The following is a 22,523-nucleotide window of genomic DNA, read 5'->3' on the forward strand; positions in this document are numbered from 1 at the left end:
ATTCTTCCAGGATGGAGCTTTCAGGAAGAACAAGCAATACCAGCAGAACATTCCCAACTGAGTAGATACCATGGAGAAAGATAGGTTCTCTGTCAAGCTGGATGGAAAGGAGTTTTCTCCAGAGAAACTCAAGATCAAGGTGCTAGGAGAATGTGATTGTGGTGCCTGGCAAGCATGAAGAACGCCAGGCACTTCACTGTTTGATGACTCCACCCCCCATCCAAAAGCCTTCAGGACAAGGAGGGGCCTGGCTTTATCTCCAAGGAGCTACATGAAATACTGGATCCCAGCTGAAATGGACCCTCTCACCCCGACGACGACGACGATGACCCTGTCCCTCTGATGGGATCCTCACTCTGAATGGGCCAAGGAAACAGACCTCTGGCCCTGGACGCACCATTCCCATCACCCGTGAAGAGAAGCCTGCTGCCACTGCAGGCCCCGAGAAGCCCTTTCTCTAAATTCATTTTTTAAAAACAAAGGTTCTCCACTTGTGAACGAAAATCTCGTGACTAGTGCTCAAGCTTCTCAATGCCAAGGGCAAGCCCAAATTATTAAGCTAGTAAAATACCATTCAGCAACAGAGCTTATTTTTGTGTTTAAATATTCACTCCAGGGATTTTTGCCACAGATACACAGCTCCCTGTGAGAATGGCAAAATAACGTTTGACTCCCACTCAACAAGCTTACTATAATCTTCCTGTCTCCATGCACTCGCCTAACACCTGTGAGTTGTCATGTCCCCATCTGCCTGTAGGAAACCCTAATTACTCACTAGTGGCTGTTCACATGCCTATTATTTTAGTCCCACAATACAAATGAGACCTGCAATCAGGGAAATCTTGTTCTTCAAATGTATAAACTAGAGTAGGCCCTCTGGGTTTATCAGGACATATCAGTAATACAATTGCATTTAAGAACAAGATCTGAAGTTTCCACATCAAAACTACTTAGTGATGTCACCCAAAAGGATTGAAGTCTGGAGACAACAGCCCCACCATTTGTATCTGTCTTTCCCAAAATCATCTAAGCAAGGAGATGCAAGAATGTAGCAGCAGAACTTTAGCAGCCAGGGTCTACTTCCAGAACCCAGGGGCTAAAAGGTAACTTTCTATGGATGTGGCACTCTTTGTTCCAGCCCTCAAAGACAGAAGAGCCAGTCACCGATTCAGATGAAAAGCAAACACTCCACCCCAGCCAACTGCCATCATGCACTGAGTATAGGTCTAGACCATTGAGTGTGGCTAGCCAGTGTTTTATATTTGTAAGACATCAGTAAAAAGGTTTCAGCTCCAGTTCACACCATTACAGGCAATTGCCAGCATTTGTCTATTACCTACTCATCTGTATGCACGTCATTGTTATACAGCATCTCCCTACACCTTATAAGACTTAGGCTTAGGACCAATATACCGTTGTGATTGCTGCTTGATGGATTTGCTATAATTTACCATATAGGCATTTACTATTCTTAAGAGTGTATTCTTTAGCATCACATCCTCCCTTTGCTTAATTTACCTTTGCCCAGTTGAGATTTTTTAAATGTAGTTCCCAAGCCAAACTTTGAATTTACAATACTTAAAATTCTCAATAAAGATCAAGTTGCTTTTAAGGTCACAACTAACATCCAACACAAAATGTCCACTCAGAGTAAAGAAGTTTATCTGCTTAGTGCGCACCACCAAATGGAGGGGGCAGGGCAGAGAGAAGGCCAAGTGATGTGCCGAGGTTTCTGTGAGTATGCCAACCTGCTCATTAGCCATATCTCCACCAGGAGACAGAATCACCTGTGTTTCTAAAGGATCTGAGCTTAGTAATACAGTAGTTCACACAGGATGAAGACTCTCCTAGAAGAAGGAAACGTGTTTGAAATCTCAAACACTGTCATCCTCAAATCCATCCAAAAGATAGTTCCTCCCCCTACCCCTCCAGAGCACTTAGCCCATTCCTTCCTTTTTCCGTTTGGCATTTAGCTCAAAGGAGTCCTTTGGTGCCACTTAGTGGCCATGAGGTAAAACAGCCGCAAAAATGGTGACTGGAAACCCTTAGAAGTTTGCATTTCTTCCCCGTGAAGATCCCGTAGACAGTAGAACTTCCTGGTGGAATGTTACAGATCTAGCAGCCAAAGTCATCTTGGCTCATCTGCATGCACTGTAACAGCTACTTTACCACCAGACCTCTATCTGATCTAATGTCTGTAGGTGAAGCCACTTTTGAAACCTAAAAGCTAGTCTAGCGTACCATGTAAAATCTATAGAAGATATTTTTCCTCTGCTATTAAACTCACCTACTTGATGCCTCCATCACTGTATTTATGACTTTGTCCTGAAATTTCATCTCTTCTACGCTGGAACATTTCCAGGGTAACCTGAAATCCATGTTCCCTGGCCATAAGCACTCCTATCTGGCTCACAAACTCTTTGAGCCAAGAGCTGTATTATGCATCAACACATACCAATCTAGAAAAGCCTATGGCATCTAGGGGAAATTCAACTTCAAAGCTCTTTTACAACTCAGTCTCCCCAGCAGAGGGGCACAGACAGCACCCCATTAGAAGGAAGTAACTGGAGTACCATTGCATCAGCCAGGCCTCAACTTCTGAAAGCCAAGCCTCTCAGTGACAGATCACCAGGGTCCCTTGAGCTAGGCAAGACCCTCCCTTGGCAGTCAAGAGAAATGAGCCTTGGGCCCGCTGCGCACAGGGCTGCCCCGTTTCGAGGCAACTCTCTTGCCAAGTTGTGATCTGAGGAACAATCATTGTATAAGATTAGAGCTGTAAGGAGCAAGGAGTCACTGATATGGAAAACACCCACTGTAAGACAGTCTTTGAAGACAAACCAAAGCCACTTCTTCGAATGGTTCCCTCGTGTCCTCAGCCTAAAATCAAGTGTTTATATGTCCATGTATCCTCACGTCCCAAGAGTCCATGTCTACCTTGTAAGACGCCAGTGTGGCTCACAACTGTATGTACACACAAATATGGAGTAGATTGCAACACAACGCTCTCATAGGGATCATGTCATTCTGAAATCCTACAACCCACCCCACAGAGATCATGGGAGCCACCTGGTCCCTGTGCACACTCCATGAGACCGCCTGGGCTTTCTGCTGGAAGACATGAAGTTACTAGTTTTGAACGGGAAGATGCAAAACTGAATGCAGAATTTGTACCTGAAATGGCACACTCCACAGAAGACAATTCTCCAGAAGGTCCGGCACCACCAGACCTGGCAACAGCTTCCTCTCAAGTGCCATCCTAGACCACTCAACAGCTACTCAGCTTCAAAAATACACCTGGGAATATTCATTCTACCAGCTATATGTCCTTCCTTGCTGCTGGTTTTGCCCACATAGCTTAGAGCCCACACACCATCATCACCTAGTAAAGTGGGGAAATATAAAGAACCACCCCCATCATGTATGCATACATGGAGATGAGACATGCTAAGATCATGAAACCCCTTCTCTAGAAAGGCGCGTCGACTTTGCCATGGGTGCTTGCCTTGCCATACAAGTACCCAGACATCAGATTGAGCAGGGCTTGGAGGTCCCTTCTGGATGACTCCTGTGAGTAGAGTGGCTTGATGATCTGGCACCAACACCCCTGATTGGAGGATGTTTATCTTCAAAGGCCACTGAGCCTACCAGAAATAAAGCATCTGCTTATCACAGAAAATTTTCCACTATCCCTGAATACATCAACCAGGTTATTCAGGTGAGAATTTGGAGAAAGCTTTTGTTAAATGGATGGCAGCACATCAAGGAGTATATTGCACTAGCTTATAGCATATCCAAATTCCTCAGTCTTAAAACCCACTATCATGCAAGAGCAAGAAGACAGTACATTTCTTTGTGTCCTTACCAAAAAGTCCAAGTTAAAGAGACAAGGAGTTGTAGAAGCACAACAGATTTAGTGTTCATTCAAGGTGCAAGGTGGAGGAAAAATCTGGCTGCAATGCCATTTTTAGACTAAAATGTACCCACAATAACGGGAGGAGCAAGAATAAAAAGATATAAGCCAGTAAAGGTGATGAGTATGTCACATCTACTGCCATCTAGAATGGGATACATTTACAGGTCAACAGACAAGGTCGTGCAGCTGAAAGGCCTCGTATATCTAAGCGAAGGGATTTCGTGATTTATTCTTCAATCATAATCCCACTACTGGAAGTGCAGAGGAGACCTGGATTACCATAGATCACCTTGACGAAGCTAAGCTCAGGAATCTTCAAGTTGAACTAGTTTTGTCCAACTACAAGTTCTTAGGACAGTCAGAGTAGTATGTGAACTTACAAGCAATACAGAAGACTGTCTAGATCATGCCAGCGTGTGACTGCAGAAATCTGGGTGTTAGGCTAGAGACCTGTGGCAGGGTGGGCTGGGGGGTGTTCTAGAGTCAAATTACTATCCATAGGCCACCTGGACTGCCCTCCTTTCTTTTCACTTTACACAATTCTACCAGAGTACTCATATTCAGAAGGGCTTATGCATCAAGTTATATAAGGAAAAGCAATCAGCGGTGACTTCTTGGAAATCTTAGGGATCCAGGAAGATTTGTTCAGAAGTGATAAGGGAACCACATAGGAAGAAAGGGCTCACCTCACGCCAGCAGGCCGAAGGAACCTCCCCAGGTCTGCTCAGGCAGACCATGGAGCACAAAGTAACTTCAAGAGCCCTTAGCTGAGCACAGTCCATTTTCAAGGATGGAAAGAGCATGGCCCTCCCTTCCTGATGTCCCTCATGTCAATAGTCACCTTCCTATTCAGAGAGAATCCCAGGATATAAAACATTGCATTTAGATATGTCTTGATATGGAGGCATCCCAATGCCCACACACCTGTAAACATTCATAAAGTGATCTTAAACATTCGTAAAATGATCATAGTCCTCAACAGGATGATGAGGATAAGTTTGTCTTCATTCCAGAGGCACACCCTATAACACAGTCTCCTACCTTGAGCCCCTCACATAGCAGAAGACAACTCTAACATTGGCCAGGCAAGAAGTACAGGTTCACGCCACAGCCATCTCAAACAGCAAATGGTTTTCATATCCCAGAAGGACCCCACTTCCACAAGGAATACCTACACCCTAATGGAGCATTTCCAGGAAGCTCAGACTGTGGTTGGTGGACTCACGCCAGAGTGCCACCAGAACTCTTTCTCATTGTGCAGCATACAACTATGGCTGAATTCTAGAGATTATCTTTTTAAATAAAGATATCAGATTATCTTTTTAAATAAAGATATCAAAGAGCCCAACAGAAGCTTTAGTCCATTCAAGGTCACAAGTCCCTATTGGACATGAAACAAACTTAAAACCAAAGTTGTCTTAATCACAAGTCCTGCAGACTATGAACAACACAGAAGAAAACAAGGTATTCAGTAGGGAGAATGAATAGACTCAAGGCCACTGTGAGTTATCATGGAGTTATCATGGAAAATCCATATGTGAATTTACCTGTGAAGATGACTTTCAGAGCTTACATTAGACACAAGCTTTAGGTCAGAAACACATAGAAGAGACTTTATAAGAAATGCAGAGGGCTGGGAAGGTGGCTCAGTGGTAGAGCGCTTGCCTTGCATGCCTGAGGCCCTCGGTGCAATTCCTTAGCACCACATAAGCAAAAAAAAAAAAAAAAAAAAAAAAAAAAAAAAGCCAGAAGAGCACTAGCCTTGAGCTGAAGAGCTGGGGTCCAGCACCCAGGCCCAGAGTTCAGGCCCCACAACCGGACCCCCCCACCAAAAAAAATGCCGAGAAACTTCCACTTATTCTCCATGCTTTCAGAGACATGGAGAACCTCAGAATACAAAGCAAAGTCTACAGATATCTTAGTTCTGATCAAAGTCAGGACAGCATTCCCACTATAAATTCAACAAACACTGAAAATAGTATGGAAGGACTTCCAGGAGAAGTGGCCACATTTCAAAGTACATGGTCAGAAAGACAGCGGTGTTCTTCAACAATGTGTACCAAGTAGGGACAATACTGGACACAAAGCACTAGAACAGGCTCTTAAGAGCACTGTCAGGACCCACCTCAAAATAACTCAAGCAGGACTGGTTCACCTGCCTGCTGGGACAGATACCTGCCCAAGATAGAGGCTGATGTTGCTATCACTTTAATACCCAAAGATTTTGCCATTAGTCTACCATATGCCAGTACTCATTATTCCTCAGTGTAAGAGAAATGGAGCTGTTATTATGGAACTGGGATGATTATTCCATGAAAGTTAACAGATATTCCTTCTAAAGAAACATTTCAGGGTGATATAAGGATCTAGCTTTAGTTTTCTACATGTAGTTAACCAATTTTGCCAGCACCATTTACTGAAGAGGCTGTCTTTCTTCCATTCTATTGTTTTAGCTTCCTTATCGAAGATTAGATGGCTATAGGTCTGTAGGTTCATTTCTGGGTTTTCAATTCTATTCCATTGGTCCTGAGGTCTGTTCTTATGCCAATACCAAGCTGTTTTGATTACTATGGCTTTATAGTAGAGTTTGAAATTTGGTATTGATATTCCTCCAGCAGTGTTCTTTCCATTGAGAAGTGTTTTTGCTATTCGGGTCTTTTATTGTTCCATATGAATTTTTGGATTGCCTCTTCTATTTCCTTGAAGAATGAGGGTGGAATTTTGATAGGTATTGCATTGAATTTGTAGATAGCCTTGGGAAGTATTGCCATTTTCACGATGTTAATCTTGCCAATCCAGGAGCATGGGAGGTTTTGCCATTTTTTAAGTTCTGTGTTGATTTCCTTTTTCAAGATTTTAAAGTTTTCATAATAGAGGTCCTTCACTTCTCCCCTATGATCCAGCAATCGCACTTTTGGGCATTTACCCAAATGTATACAAACAAGACCACACTAAAGCTACCAGCACAACTATGTTTATTGCAGCATTATTTACCATAGCTAAGATATGGAACCAACCCAGAAGCCCCTCAGTAGATGAATGGATCAAGAAAATGCGGTATATATACACAATGGAATTCTATGTCTCCATCAGAAAGAATGACATTTCCCCATTTGTTAGGAAATGGAAAGGCTTGGAAAAAATTATATTAAGTGAAGTAAGCCAGGCCCAAAGAAACATAGGTCCCATGGTTTCCCTTATTTGCAATATCTAGTATGAGTCAAGCGGAAAAGGTCAGATAATGTGATGTTAGGAAAACGAACCCTTAAATATGTATTTTAATGTTTTCGTTTCTTTCATGCATGTGTTTCTAACGCATTTATAAGATTATTTCTTTGTTGCTTTGTATGTCCCTCCCCCACAGTGTAACCCCCGCTTTCACTTCATTTGATGTCAGTATAACATGTGGAGGAGATGGGGACAAACAAGTCGTTTAAGGATTTAGGTGGACCTGTTGCAACAAGGAGAATTACAAAATGTCATGTCAAAGCAAGCTTTACAATGTCGGTGTGGGGGGGGAGGGGGGTATGAGTGGGTGGGGGGAGGGGGGAGGCTGGGAAGGGAGGCGAAGGGTAAACAAAGGAGGAGGCTGCAATGCTTGGTAAGAAATGTATGCATTATCCTGCCAATGTAATTGTAACCCCTCTGTACAGTATGCTCTCAAATAAAATTAAATTAAATTAAAAAAAAAAAAAGAAAAGTCAAAAAAAAAAACATTTCACATGCAACATGTTTGCTGATAGTATGCTTTTAAGCATACGACACACACAAAACCTGGGAAGTTGCTAACACAGAATAGTGCCTACAGTCAGGGCCCTTGAGGCTATGGTTTGCCTTTAAATAACGGGGCTCACCCACCTATCAACTTAAACCAGACAATCAACGATGGGTTCCTCTCCTTCCCCATTCAAGACCATGTAAGGCTGTAGCTTGGACCACCTATCAGTCTCGTCTCCATCTGGTGAGCAACCAGCCACTCACACCAGAGCACTCCAGCATCACAGTGGTCCTCCTGTCTCCAGTCTTATTTCCTCCATCCCACATGATTTGCAGTAGCAACTCTGACCATCTAAATCTACCTGCATCATGTTTGAAGTCCCAAGAGCCTTTCTCAATGCCATGAGAAGCCCCCTTCAGCTCTGCTTCAGCCACACCCAGCCCCAATCCTATTTCTACCCAAGCATTCCTTCAGGCAAGCTTCGTTTTTTGCAGAACTTAGTACTTTCTTCTTCACTACACTGTTTGTAAAGGTAAGATCTGAATGAGGAGTCATTATCCAAGAAAACCAAGGAATACTCCCCATGGTTCCATAGCAGCTCCACCCACCACACACACCCTGAATTCAAGAAACACGCTCCCACTACAGCTGTCTTATCAAGAATATGCTATACTGTACCAGTATTTTAAGTTGAATAATGTGCCAAATTCGTTTCACCAAGGGTAATAGACACCTGTCACCAAGCTTCAGAATCTTCCACATTGGCTCCTGACCTTTCCATGGATAACAGACCCACACACATTTTTGTGCCAACAGTATCAGCTCTGCTAGATTCCAGCATTCCTGGTGTCCAAGGTTTGGATAATCTCAGAAGACTGCTCTAAATGGCACCTGCATTCCGCCATTCAGGAATTAAGAATCCTCTTCCTGCAACACCCAATGTCACTGAAACTCCTGCACCATCTACCTGTCAGGTGGATGCTAGGCATACGACTGCCTTGACCTAGGCGGCCTCCAAACCTTCTGGGCAAGTGGAGGCTCTGCCCTCACCATCCCACCTGTGGTAACTCTACCGCCACCTCCTTTCTCCCCCAGGAGGCCGTTCAACTCCAGAACATGACTAAGACTGTCTCTACCAAAGGTATAATCAGGATCCAATGAGATTTGTCTACATTGCCGAAGCTGAGATCCTCACTTTCAACAAACTCAAATTCATAAAGGTTTTGTCTTCAACTCTGGTCCTGGGTCCTAAGCTTCTGTGCTCCAGGCTCGTCCTCTACCACTTGAGCCCCAGCTCACTTCTGCCTTCTCTGGTAGTGAATTGGAGATGAGTCTCTCAGACTTTCCTGCCCCAGTGTCTCAGATCTCAGCCCCTGAGCAGAGGATTAAAGGCGGGGCCAGCCATGCCCTGTGCCTGAGGGCTTCTGCCAGGGCCCGCCCTCCCGGAAGGGGAAGCGGAAGTCGGGGGCGGGCTCTTCCCGTCCTGCCTATAAAGGAGAGCTGCACAGCCCCGGCTTCATTCCCTGGTCCAGGCTGCTGAGGGGGAAGGAGGCCAGGACCACGACTCCTATGGCGACCGTGGTCAAGAGTGCGGTGGTGGTGGTACCCTCATCTCCACGTCCGGACCGAGCCGCGATTTCTCAGCTCCTTCCAGAGGTGGGTGGCGGGGAGTCGCCGGCAGACAAAAGTGGGGAGACTGGCGAGTCAGAGGAGACAATCGCTGCTCCCAGAGACCCAGGGGCTGCGGACACCGAAGGAGCACCTGAAGTCTATGAAACTGCCAGCTTTAGATTCCCATTCCAGCTGACCACGAAGCCCACGGTGACTTCTGCTTGTAATGGAACACGAAATGTGCCTTCAGGAGAGGCGTTTTCGAACTCTTCATCTTGTGAACTGACCATTTCTGGATCCCAAAACAACATGCTCAATCTGGGTAACAATTCTAACAGAGTAAGTGACTCTCCAAAGATCAGAGTGACAGTTACCAGAGATCAGCCATGTAGAGTTGGAGTCCTGCCTTCCTTGGGTTTTACTTTGAAATCAGAAGGCTGTAATAGAAGACCAATAGGCTGTGGCCACAGCAGAAACAATTCCGAGAGTTGCTTAACTTGGGAATCTCAAGAACAGGGTATATCAGAGATTTCAGAAGAGGGTTCTAAAAGTCTGAGGCATCTCCACTGTATTGTAGAGGAGGGTGTTCAAGAAGGAAAGAGAAAAAAACCAAAAGTTATTAGAGCAAGTTAAAGAAAGTAGGCATGGGAGTTCTGTCCCTCCTGTAATTTCCTATGGTTCCAGTTCTCCAAGAAGTCAGATGGAAACAAAGACCAAAGGTCTGGTGGAAGACAAGAGTCATGTCAGAACTCAGTTGGTTCCAAAACAGTACAGAATTGTTGAAACAAGGGGACCTTTCTGTCCAGTGAAAAGTGAAGAGAAATGTTCAAAGGGAAAAATCTGACATTGAAAAGATACCTGTCTTAAGACCTGAAATTGATGGTAAAAGAGGATATCAGCTGGAACCTAGCCTATCAGAAGAAGTGTCAGCCAGACGCTGCCTGGGGAGTGGAAGCAGTTGCTTGCTTAGGAGGAAAATGTCAGTAGTTGAGGAAAAATTTCTCAGGCAAAGAAAAGGACAGAACAGATGATCTCCTTGAACTTACTGAGGACATGGAAAAGGAAATCAATAGTGCCCTAGGCCATGGCCCACAGGATGAGATTCTAAGTAGTACTTTCAAATTGAGTTACTCGGGGAGATATCCAAACCTTAAAGAATGCCCACTGGCTCAATGATGAGGTCATTAATGTTTACATGAATCTTCTAGTGGAAAGTAAAAAGCAAGGCTATCCAGCACTTCATGTATTCAGTACTTTCTTCTATCCTAAATTAAAGTCTGAGGGTTACCAAGCAGTGGAAAGATGGACCAAAGGGGTAAATCTCTTTGAACAAGAACTCATTCTGGTGCCTATTCATCAGAAGGCACACTGGAGCCTGGTGGTGATGGACTTACGAAAAAAGTGTCTTAAGTATCTGGATTCTTTGGGACAAAAGGACAGCAAGATCTGTACAATTCTTTCAGTATCTACAGGATGAAAGTAAGACAAAAAGAAATATTGATCTAGATCTTTTGGAGTGGACTTACTACAGCATGCAGTCACATGAGATTCCTGAACAGTTGAATGGGAATGATTGTGGAATGTTTGCTTGTAAATATGCAGATTATATTTCTAGGGACAAACCGATCACATTTATACAGCATCAGATGCCTCTCTTCCGGAAGATGGTATGAGAGATCCTCCATCAGCAGTTGCTGTGACAGTGCCCTACCTGGTCCTCTTACTGCTGGTGGTTCTTCCATGGACTTTTCCATATGCCTCATACATCGTGGGTTGAAGTGTCCCACCTCATTTCTGTTCGAATAGGTACTGAGCTGTCAGTGCATGAAGGCCCTCCTGCCCCCAAGTCCTGACAGGGTGAAGGAGCTGCTTGCAACCCTCTCGGCAAGACTGTTGCTGCTCAGACCTTTGGATTGTTCACAAGAACAAATGCTAGGAAGTGGTGCTGTGGCTCAAATGATAGAGCTCTAACCTTGAGTTGAAATGCTGAGGGATAGGACTCAGACCCAGAGTTCAAGCCCCACCAAAAAAAAAAAAAAAAGAACACTAATTGATGTTTTGTTTTAAAGAGGCATTGTCCTATGAATATGGGAAAAGCAAGGTTTATTCTATGATCTGTTTTTTCCTGTGTGTGATGAGTTATAGTCTTTCTTATCCATTTGCAAACATGGAGCAGTGGACATTTTCCATCGCTTACAGTTTGAACTATTTATATATGCAAGTGTTAATCAAACTGCCACTCCTTGCTGAAGATTGGAAGGGATATCAGAAGGGCACTTCTCTAATGCTCGAGTAGTAACTGCCAACTTCGTTAGGGGTCCTGTGCGTATGTGTCTTTAAGGTTTGAAAATGCCAGAAGAAATGTGAATACTGTGTGCAGGGTCTGGTCATCTTTAGAGAAAATCAGATACTATAGCATTGGTACAGTGTCGTGGAAACATGGTCCAGAACGCTGGCTGTCCACACATGCACCTTCAGAAGTGTCACCGTCATTTAAGAGAGACTCCTTCCTAAAACCGAGGTGACCTAGCTCACTGTTGAAACTGGATTCAAAGTAGCTATAGCCTGAAGTCTTCATTTTTTTGTCTCAAGTCTGGTTGAAGAGAAACATCTGAATTGCAAGAGCTTTCCTGTGCTGTTCATTTCAAAGGATACTATTCGATTTAAAACTCTATTTCCTCAACGTTTTTTATAGAGAGAGCTGAAATTAAGTTTTGTATTCATTACCATCCTCTTATTTCACCCCCACCGCAATCTGGAATAAGACTTAGAACTTGGTTGTAAGGTTTCCAATTACACTAAATCTATTTTGCATGTAAGAGTTTACATTCAACTTTGTTCATTAAAATCCTTACAAATGTGAGGAAAAAATGACGAGGTACTTCCAGTCCTGTACATCCATTGACCGAGCGCCAATCTTTTGGGTCAACACTGGGGCATCGCAAACATTCCCATCGCTCATCCCTCGTGCTCAAGCAGCATGCCATCTTCCAGTATCAGCTTGTGGCGTACACCACAAGCAGATGTACAGTTGGCCGGAGGGTGAAGCACTACATCATTGACTTTGGCTCAGGAAATGGAACCTTCTTGAACAATCAGCGCACTGAGTCACAAGAGATACTACAAACTCAAAGAGAAGGACGTACTAAGTTTGGATTCAGTAGCAGAGAATATGTCTTGCTCCATGAGTCATCCAATACTTCTGAACTAGACAGGAAAGAGGATGAGGAGTAAGAGGAAGCAGTGTCCAGCATCTAGCAAACTAAGATCCCTTTCTCTTCTTGAAAGACTTGGGGTTGACTTCAAAGGGTACCCCAGGACTCATTATACACATCTTATTGCCATGTCTTTCCTCTGTTTTGTTGACTACATTTTGGTAATGCTTAGGTTTTGTTGATTGGTTCGGTGGCATCCAATTTGCCAGTGGTCTTTTGTTTTTAGAACATTCCTGCTGATTTCAGTACATCAGAACTATTGTGGCTTCAGTTGGTACCTGGAGAACTGCTGCTTACAGGGAGATAAAAGCTGGGTGAGGGAAAGGGGTGACATTGTCCAAAAAGAAATGTACTCTTTACTTATGTAACTGTAACCATTCTGTACATCACCTTTACAAAATTAAACTAAAAACAAATAAAATGCATAGAAATGAAATCCTGGTTTGAGGGAAAATTGTTGCTTCTATTTTTTACAGGTTATATAGTTAAGTTTTGTGGACCAGGAATTTTTTGTTCTAGGGCAAATCCCTGAGCAGAGAATCTTACTGAGCGTTGGTTATCAGCAAAACAGTTTCCAATATATACCAAAACTTTTGACCTGGTTGAGCTCTTGAATCATAAAACTTTGCACTTTGAGATTGTTGGCATCTTGGTGTGAAAACTCTTAGAGTTAAAACTCCACCCCCAGTAATAGGCTCATCTGAATTCCTAGAGGCAGGGGCAGGAACTTGGACAATAGGTTACCACACCTGCTAGCTCTGTACCAGGAACTTGAGAGAATTCTCAAGCTCCTCCCAGGTGAACCTGTCACCTGACCATGACCCTATTTAGGCCCTGACCAACTCAGCTTGCCATTGAGTCATGCCTTGTCTCCTTACTGTCCTCAGGTCACCATGGTGTCCTTTTTCAACTCTCCATTAGAATTGATCTAGTTTGTTGAGATTGTTTTTCTGCTCTTTACAACCCTCTTGGCTCAGTTTCCTAGCAGTATTAAGTGCATTCAAGGCTGCAAATTTTTTGGGGACATGTCTGCTTGCATTCACCAGCTTTCTAATAGACTCCCAACTGGACCTCTCAAAATGGGCTTCTATCTTGTGATCGAATTCATGTATAACACTCTTGTTGTGCCCCAATAGGAGGGTACCTAAAGACAGGTGCCCCAAGAATGGAAAAGCTTTTATGGCAAATCCTGTCATCTGTGAAAAAAAAAATCAACTGTTTTACAAGTCTTCTCCCTTCAAAGGTGCTCAAACATTGGGGGCTGGGGTTGGTTTACAGGAAAGGGGACAGCAGAAAGGCACACCCAGCCTATTCTGCTAGCAAGGAGTAAAATATGGCCTCTATTTAGTGTGTTCCCGTCTTCAATGACACTAACTAGAAATTGCAGGATAAGAAGGTCTTGTGAACTGAACTTCTCAGTGTTTAATAGCTTCCAGGGGGTTTTAATTTCACTTGATAGGAGCATCACAAACTTGTATAGAGAGAATGATTTAGAGAGAATGATTTAGGTCCAACAGCCAACATTGTACTGGGCCACCTTTAGTCCTTGTGACAGCTATATTGGCTTTTTGTCTGTCTTAGCACTTTTTGTGACTAGGGAAGATTTTTTTTAATGCATACTAGGCTTAGCAGATCTTTAGCCTCTATCAGTATTAAAAGGCTGGAAATTCAGGTGTAAATTTGCCTGCCTCCCTGAAGACATCTGAATCTTGCACAAGGTTTCTGGCTCAAGTCTTGACTCCACGTTCTTTTAAGAGTTTTAACACGTTTGTGAGATCTGATGATAGGCCCATCTAGGGGATCAGCTCACTCCACTTCTCAGGAGGAAAAAAGCGTTCAGCTACTTGGCCTCCCTCTCCATGGAAACACTGCCAATCTCTATGTGCTCTGTGCTTTGGAGCTAGGGCTCTGTCCTTCAAAGTCTGCATCTCTGAATATAAAGGCAAAAGGAAAAAACTTTCGAAGCAACCCTAATGACTACAGAGCCTGAGGCCAGGTGTTCTATGGAGAGAGGTGCTGGCAGAGGCCAAGGGATTCTCAGATGCTCCAGGATCCTTTCTTTACAACCTCAGAAATCTCTTCCTCAGTAATAAGGAATGGATCTAGTTCTACAAAACAGACTTAAGCCTAAACACATGAGGTATGGAGTAGAGGCTCTCCAAGCATCAGGGCTAGGCAAGGGAGTCAATGGATAATCAGAACAATGAGCAAAGACCAGAGATCCGTACAAGCAGACTGTGGAGGCAGAGCTCCCATATACTGGAGACTGTCATCAGTAATGGACTCTAACATGACTATTAGACCAGAGCCTGCTGCAACACAGGATGCAGTGAGACCAAAGAGTCAAGACTCCACACCATGGACAGATCCAGGGCAGACACCAAAGTGTCCATGGCTGGGCAGATCACACCAGCCACACAACAGTAGGCCAGCAACATGTCTTTGGCTTAAATTGTGGAAGGGAAGATGAAACAAAGCTTTTCAATTGGAGAGCTTCTTAGACCATCCTTGAATTTGGTTGGGAAAACACCCTCTGGCTTCCACCACTCACTGGAAGGGAATTACCCTTTTAGGAATACACCTAAGGCTTGTAAATTCTGATCACTACTGGATTAAGGACAGCAGCTTGGACTATGAAGGTGGAAGACCCAAGTTCAAATCCTGTTGTACGTAATAGCTCTTGGACTAACCGAAGCTGCTAAAAATGAGGACCACAAACACAGCCAATTCCTAACCATAAAGTACTCAAATGGTCTGAGGGCCAAAGACTAACCTCCTCTGGGGTGAAGCCTAAATATCAGCAGAGAAGGACAAAAGCAGGACTCTAGTACCTGGCTTTGGGCCATTACCATTGCAGAGCCTCACACAGGAGGAGAAGACAGGAAAAGCTGTTGCAACCTCCCACTCATGGGATCCCAACATGTAAAAGGGCTAGAGACAGGAATAACAAACACCCCTAGAGTGACAGAAGAGGTTTTGACTGATGCAGTCTAGAATGCAGGCTTAGGTTTCAAGGTCTATCAAGTAAGGTTTGTCAGCTCCAATCAGTTTGCTCTCCGCTAAGTTTACACTGTTGATCTTCAGATGATACTTCGCTGCCTAAGAAGTGACAACTAAAAGATAACTTCAATAGGCTGTGCTTCCTCAACTGTGTGACAGACTTGTATTGCCAGCAGAATGTTCTTAGATGTTTACTACAGTAAAGGCACTCACACTGAAAAGCAAGTTATGTGGGAGGCTCCTTAGCCCTCAGGGAATTAGAAGGCGGTACAGCACCATTTGCTGGTGTTAGAGATTCACCTGTTTTCCTAAGCCAGTTCCCCAATGGGATGCTCAACTGAAAGATTGTTTACAGAGAAGTCCCGGGAGGGATTCAGTAACCACTTCTGTCAGGCCTACAGAACACTTCCAAAAAATAGATGGAGAGCACGTTAAAGCACAGTTTCTCTTCTGCAGAATCTAGAATCTGAGGGGACATCAACATAAATAGACTCTGAGGGTCACTAGACTCTGAGGGTCACTAGCAGGAGATGAGAAAATACAAGGTGAAGGGGAAGAACATGATTTGCATTAAATGAAAAAAGGTCATAAACTGACTCAGCTTAGTGGTGGGGATTAGAAATAGAATCCAGGTTTAGATGTTAAAGGTATGTATAGAAGTACTGCAGTGAAATCCCTCCCTTTGGATACTATACACTTATTTTTCCAAAAAGTCACCTTATTCTTGCCTCCAAAGAATTTAGAATTCAGAGGCTAGCACTTCTTGGTAGGTTTATATAGGTCAGATTTTCTAACCAATCCTTCAATGCAGACATGCAGGAAGCTAAATAAGAGAACCCAGTTCTTCCGGAGGGCATTTTAAAATACCAGGCCCCAGATTCACAGGTGAGTACCTTAAACCTAATTTTGCCCCAGGTGAGTAACTCCATCCCCTACCCTTTGTCCCAACTCTCCGTCCAATTTGGGCTAAAGTGAGAACTACTAAGCAGATCTTCAAAACAAAAGCCCTTGCATGTTACTCTGGTGAGTGTAAAATGTGAAATCAAACAGAACAAAATTTAAAATGGGGTCAAATATTAAAAACAAACCCCTCTGTAGCAAACTCCAGGTCAAACGGCCAGTTGTCAACCTAAGCCTTTTCCATCCTGCCAAGAGCAAAAAAACATCTCTCCCTCACCCAAGTTTACCACAAACTTTGCTCAAGGCCACTCAATCTTGAGGCTTACCACTAGCTATATTGAGTTGCTTATAAAAATCATTTCTGTAAAATAGACTTATCCCTATCCAAGCTTATATTTTGACTTTTGTAATCATGCATTAATAGTATCAGTCATGCTGATCCGCCCATGGCTATGTTGTGCTTCTGTATATCTGCTTACTTGCCTTGATAACCCCCACCCAGGCTAGTTTTTCCTTTAAAGACCCTTATGGGAAGACCTCACTGCATCCCACTATCCAAATAGTGGGGTGTAGTCACTGTGTGGCTAATAAAGACTTCTTGCCCTGTTTGAGTGTTGGCATGTCTCTGGGAAATCAATACTACAGACACTTCCCACCACAGAACAGACATCCTCTACAAGAGACAGAGGCTGTGGAGAGGCCGCCCAGCCCATCTACAGATGGAGTCCCTGAATGATTTACACCTGACCTCATTTACAAGGAATAAGGGTGGACTGTGAAGGAGAGGGGTACTGAACTGACAGCTGTGAGAAGACAAAGACAAGTCTCCCTACTACCCTGGCATTCCTTCTAGAAGAAACAGTCAACACAGCAAGCCTGGAGCTCCCAAGGAGCAGCACCTGTACCTTGCTCCCTGTTGCTCTTGCTAGAACCTGGCACAGGGTCCTACATGGGGTGGGGGGGGGGGCTCAGTAAAGAGGAAAGGAAAAACTAATTTCAGAAAAACTAAGTTCAGAACCATCCATTTCTCCTTTCTGTTCCTCCCTAAAGCCTCCAAGACCACAGATCTATCACACAACTCATCTATTCTGTTGGCAAAGATGAAAAACAGGGTCAGGACAAGTTAGGTTGCTGCAGAGCCATACACATCAACTACTCATTCTCATTACCTGAAAAAGCACTTAGGATACATTTGAAACCTATTTCCCTCTTCTATCTGTAAGCTTATCTCCTTAATACACCTGAAGCCAAGTTTATCACCTAATTCAGGTAACTAGACCCAGCATACCCAAAGCTAGCCTGGAAGGTCCTCAAATCTTTGTTCCAGAATTGCTTTCAGTTTTTTAAACACTTGGGAATCTAAAGCAAATCTAGGGGATATATTGCCAATTCCCTCACAAGAATTCAAATCAGCAGCTTCAAATGTCTACAGCACTCTGTGCTAAGTATTGGAATACATGCAGTCTTTGCTTTGGAGTCAAGGCATGAGAATATGGTCCTGTAGCCCTAACAGACATAGTACCAGTAGTTTGAAAAGGGATTAGCTTTAAGCTGGAATGTCAACAGGCTGGACAGAAAAAGTATAGAACACAACCAAGCAGAAGTTAAGCACTGGAAGGCTTTATGGCTAGAAAGTAGTTCTGTAACATAGCTGGCGGTTTAGGTTCAGGCCACTGACTAAAGTGAGGGCCAGGGTAGATGCAATGAAAATGGTCAGGATTCAAGCTCAGGCGAGGTGAAGCTTGGATCCCAGCAATGACTGAGCTCAAGGTAGGCATGAAATTTGGGCTTTCACTGACTTGATCTGGCAAAGACGAATATCAGGGCGGTATGGGGTAGGCGGTAAGAGCAGAGGTGAAATTTTTGGCCATTGCAATTTGAAGCATGAGAACAGGGGGCACTGTGAAAGGGGACATGTCAAGGAAGTCAGCAGTAAGGGAGGAAAGAGACTATGGTTTCAGTTGCCTGTGCTTTTGGCACCTGGTTATAAAAAAAATGTCAGTGGAGTAATCTTGAGGTCTGATTAAAGGTTTACATGGGACTATAGAACCCAAGGGTAGGCTGGCTCCAGCTGGCTCCAGTTAGTGTTGAGCTCCACAGGTGGGACAAGTCAACTGAGTTCACCCCCCAGGACAGAACCAAAGGAAAAGGTTGGCAGGCCTCCTATTTACTCTCTGGAAATATTTTGCCCCATTTCTTCAGATATTTTTCTTTAGGTATGTGATTTTTTTTTTTTACTGCTAACAGCTGTCCACCCCCACCCCCACCACACACAGCATCTTAACTTTTTAACTTAGGAAGTTGAGACGAAAGCTAGTCATAGAGCCCAGCATCCTGCCAGAGATCTAAAAATGTTTGGGCCCAGTCTGTTTTGCCAGGTCGATTTCTGATGATACCAATTAAGCAACAGAATTCAGAGGCCTTGAAGGCAGCCAAAATGAGAAGGGAGAGGGTTACCCACAGAGCGCAGGCAAGTTTGACCTAACACTCGAGGCCTACCACATAGGATGTTTTAAGAACTCGTTTTTCTTTGTTAAAAAAATCTACAAAAGACCCCCAGGGCTGCCACTTGGAGAAGACTAAGAAGGGTAGGGGAAGGCAGGCCAGGTAGCCTACTGGAACTAGTGAGCAACAACCCAGGTGAGCCACGGGAGAGGCTGAGGGAAGGCTTGCTTCTGCAGACTTTTTTTAACAGTCCAGGGAGGAAGTCAAGGAATTTGAACACTCTTCATACAGTTTTAAAAGTAGAATCAACAGACTATTTCGGGCAGGATAGTGGGGGGGAAAGCCAAAGGTTACCCCCCCCCAAACCCCCCCTTTCCCCCCACCCTTCCCCTTTCCTCCCCAACTTCCCCCCTTTCCTCCCCAACTTCCCCCCTTTCCTCCCCAACTTCCCCCCTTTCCCCCCAACTTCCCCCCTTTCCTCCCCACCCCCCTCTTTCCTCCCCACCCCCCTCTTTCCTCCCCAGGTTTTCTAGCTTGTTTCAAGTAGCTTTTCAGGTAGCCTGCCACAGGTGTCTCACAGCTCTTCATTTTCCCTCCTCGCCCCCCCCCCATGGTCCTGAACCCTTCCAGCTTCGTTAGACGTCCCCCCCCCACGCCGCCCCCCAATTTTCTTAGCACCTACATTGCTTTTGCTTCTTGGTTACTTTTCCCCAGAAAAAAGTTTTGAGGAAGACAGAAGACCTTGCTCTCAGCAAACCCTATTTCTAAAAGACTTTTGTTTGAAGGAAGGAAAGCTGGGGGGGGGGGGGGGGTACTTGTTTGGCTTCGGGGTCGTCCACGGGGCGGAGAGCCTGCGTCCCCCTGGAAGGCTCGAGGAGAGCCGGCCGCGGGAACCCCGGCGGGAAGGAGGCCCACGGAGGAGGAGGGAGTGCTCCTGTAGCGTCAGAGCCTCCCGCACCCCCAGAGCGTCAGCGGGAAAACGGACACTGCCGGCACGAAGACCGAGAAGGGCGAACGCGACCCGGGAGGCGCCGCCGGACTCTGCGAGCTGCGCGCGCCTTTTGACGGTCCGCGGCGCCGCGTCACTTCCGGGGCGGGCCCCGGGCGGGGGCGGGGCGGCGGCCGCGCAGGCTCGCGGGGCCGCAGCCGCGGAGCCCAGCGCTTGACTATATATGGTCAAAGCTGGGGGGCGAGCCGCGCCGGGACCGCGCTTCCGGGTTTCGGGCGTCCGCAGCGGCAGCGCGCAGGGCAGGCGCGAGCCGGCCTCGCAGCCCGGCTTCGGACCGCCCCCTCCGCGCCCGGCACGCCCGGCGCCGCCTTCCGCGCTGTCCCCGGGCTCGGCCTCGGCCAGGACTGTTGGAGCGCGGCCGGTGCCCCGGCTCTCGGCGAGCGCGGCGCGGTAACAAGTGGGCGAGGATGCCGTACGAGATCAGTGAGTGGCCCGGGCGGGCGCGGCGGCCGGGGGCGGCCGGGGTCCGCGCGGGGGAGGGCGCGGCCGCCCCGGGTCCGCCCGGGCGCCGACCTTCCCCCCCACCCCAGGCGGGGGTCGCCCGAAGTGGGCGCCGCGGGCCGGGCCGGCGGAGCCCCGGCGCGTCGAGGGGCCTGACGGGGGCCGGGGGGGGGGGGGGACGCGCACCAGGAAGTGGCGGCCGGCCCGGCGCTCCTGGAAAGTGGCGGCCGCCCCTCCCACCGGAGGCAACAGGTGACCGGCCCGCGGCGGCCCGGGGCCCCGCCGCCGCCGAGCCTCACGTGCGCCCCGCCTTGTGTCTCCGCAGAGAAGGTGTTCGCCAGCCTCCCCCAGGTGGAGAGGGGCGTCTCCAAAATCCTCGGCGGGGACCCGAAGGGCAACAATTTCCTGTACACCAATGGCAAGTGCGTCATCCTGAGGAACATCGACGTGAGTACCCCCCCCCCCATGCCCACGGGGCCTCGTGCTGCCTGCCTGTGCACGCCACGGGAGAGGACAGGATTTCCCTCCCGTCCCCCCCCCGCCCTCCCACATGGGCTGAGCGGCCTGGGGAAGGTGAGGGAACCCCCCCCATCCACATACCCCACACCACACCCCCTACAGCCACCACCTGGCAGTGATGAGATGGTCTCATCGTCCAGGCCTTCTTTTTTTTTTTCTTCTGGGGAAACTGAGACTTGAGTTAGTTCTACATCTCTGGGTTTGAGGGGCCAGACAGACCCGGCCAGTTGGCTACTTGATCTTGGGGTGAGAAGTGACTTGGGTTTCTTCTGAGACCACATTTCTCTGGGGTAAAAATAAAAAAAGGAAGATGGTGAGGTGATGACCCTCCTCCACTTCCCCTGACCAAATGAATGAGTCGGTTGTCCTCGAGGCCCGCCATGCCTGGCATCCATGGAACACTGGGGAAACACTTCAGGCTCAGTCATATTGGTGCCCGAGATTTCCCTGTATGCCAGAGCAGGGCCAGTATGAACACACCCAACACTCTGGACTCTAGCCCGATCTGCCGCTATGGATCTGTGCCTCAGAGCAAAAACAGGAACCAGTTTATTCCTATGAATCATTCTCTGCAGGCCTTCTGTACCCGGCTGAAGCTTCCAGCACCAGCACCTGGGAAATCCTTGCCAGGTTCTTGTTATTCTCCTATAATTATTGAAATGACCCAGCTTGATTGTCAATGCCCTTTCCCCTTACCAGGTGGTGCTTGTTTTTCTTTGCAAGGATACAGGTTGGGTAGTAGCTGCTGGTGGTGGCTTCTGTATTGTGCTTGGTAAGGGGCTGGTATTAACATTCCTCACAGGGATGCCAGTTTTGGCTCTGGTTTGCATCCAGAAGCATATGTGGGTTGAGATTGTGGCTCACAGGTACACATTCCATCCTGGGATCCTCACAGCTGGCTAAGAGCACACAGGAGTATTACCTTTTCTGTAAAATGAGAGATCGCTCCCTGGTTTGTGGTTTTGCTAGCTCTATTCCTGTGTCTGGGTAAGCCAGCTATTGCTGAAAGAAAAGGACTCTTGATAGTTTCTGCCCTGCCAGGGATTGACTGCTGGGCCCCTCACTTGAGGGGGGAGGCAGGTGCAAACTTGCCTTGAAGATATTAACAACTTGCTGGTCACATGGTTTCCTGGAAAGTGCATCCAGCTTCCTATGAGTGGGAAGCCATCACTAAGGGCCTACACAGTGGAGTGAGGACCTGGCAGTATGATATGTGGTTTTGCCCTGACAAAATCTCCTGCCTTTGCACTCTCCATTTGCTTCTAGCTGGGGGCACTGCATGGAGTACTTGCTCTGTCTGGTATGATGCCAGCTTCTCCCTTCCACCTACAGTGGCCTGATACTCCCAGAGGAATCCTGCTCAGCAAGGTGAAAGGGGCCGATTTCACCACCAGAGACATGCATCCCTTTGCAGAAAATGCTTCCTGACTTATGGAGCTCGATCAGCACTTGTTTGAGCTCTCTATTCTTTGCCCTCTCTGGAATTTAAAACCCTACTGTCCTGAACATGCATCTTCCTGCCCCCAGACAGCATGGGTGCTTTCAGAATGTTCTTCCTATGCTGGATATTGTCAGATAATCTTTTGATTGATGGGCCACTGGTCCTCAAGCAAAATTGATAAGATTTTATCAGGGAGAAAGGTGAATTCCTGTGAACATTCAGGTATCTGGTTAGAATATGGGGTCAGGAAGAAGGGAGAAAAGCGGCAAGGGCCACATCATAGAGGGGCAAAATGTCTGTTGGTATCTTAC

At 46.3% G+C, this 22,523-nt stretch overlaps 1 protein-coding gene, 1 long non-coding RNA gene and 1 pseudogene across 2 annotated transcripts in view; 2 read left to right on the forward strand and 1 right to left on the reverse strand.

The window, feature by feature from the left end:
* The window catches only part of LOC138820770 (uncharacterized), a 272,489-nt gene extending 252,907 nt beyond the window's left edge, over positions 1 to 19,582 (reverse strand). The window contains exon 1 of the long non-coding RNA XR_011369978.1: positions 19,485 to 19,582. This is a non-coding gene — a long non-coding RNA (uncharacterized lncRNA). The remainder of the gene's footprint in view (positions 1 to 19,484) is intronic.
* LOC138820750 (sentrin-specific protease 2 pseudogene) lies at positions 10,220 to 10,942 on the forward strand (annotated as a pseudogene).
* Positions 19,583 to 20,093: 511 nt separating the features above from the next.
* The window catches only part of Wdr1 (WD repeat domain 1), a 32,277-nt gene continuing 29,847 nt past the window's right edge, over positions 20,094 to 22,523 (forward strand). The window contains exons 1-2 of the mRNA XM_070012761.1: positions 20,094 to 20,234; positions 20,578 to 20,699. Of these exons, the coding sequence (XP_069868862.1) occupies positions 20,219 to 20,234; positions 20,578 to 20,699 (138 nt within the window). The 5' untranslated portion in view covers positions 20,094 to 20,218. The remainder of the gene's footprint in view (positions 20,235 to 20,577; positions 20,700 to 22,523) is intronic.

Source organism: Dipodomys merriami, unplaced genomic scaffold, assembly GCF_024711535.1.
Source record: "Dipodomys merriami isolate MVZ:Mamm:240054 unplaced genomic scaffold, mDipMer1.0.p SCAF_9, whole genome shotgun sequence".
NCBI lineage: Eukaryota > Metazoa > Chordata > Mammalia > Rodentia > Heteromyidae > Dipodomys > Dipodomys merriami.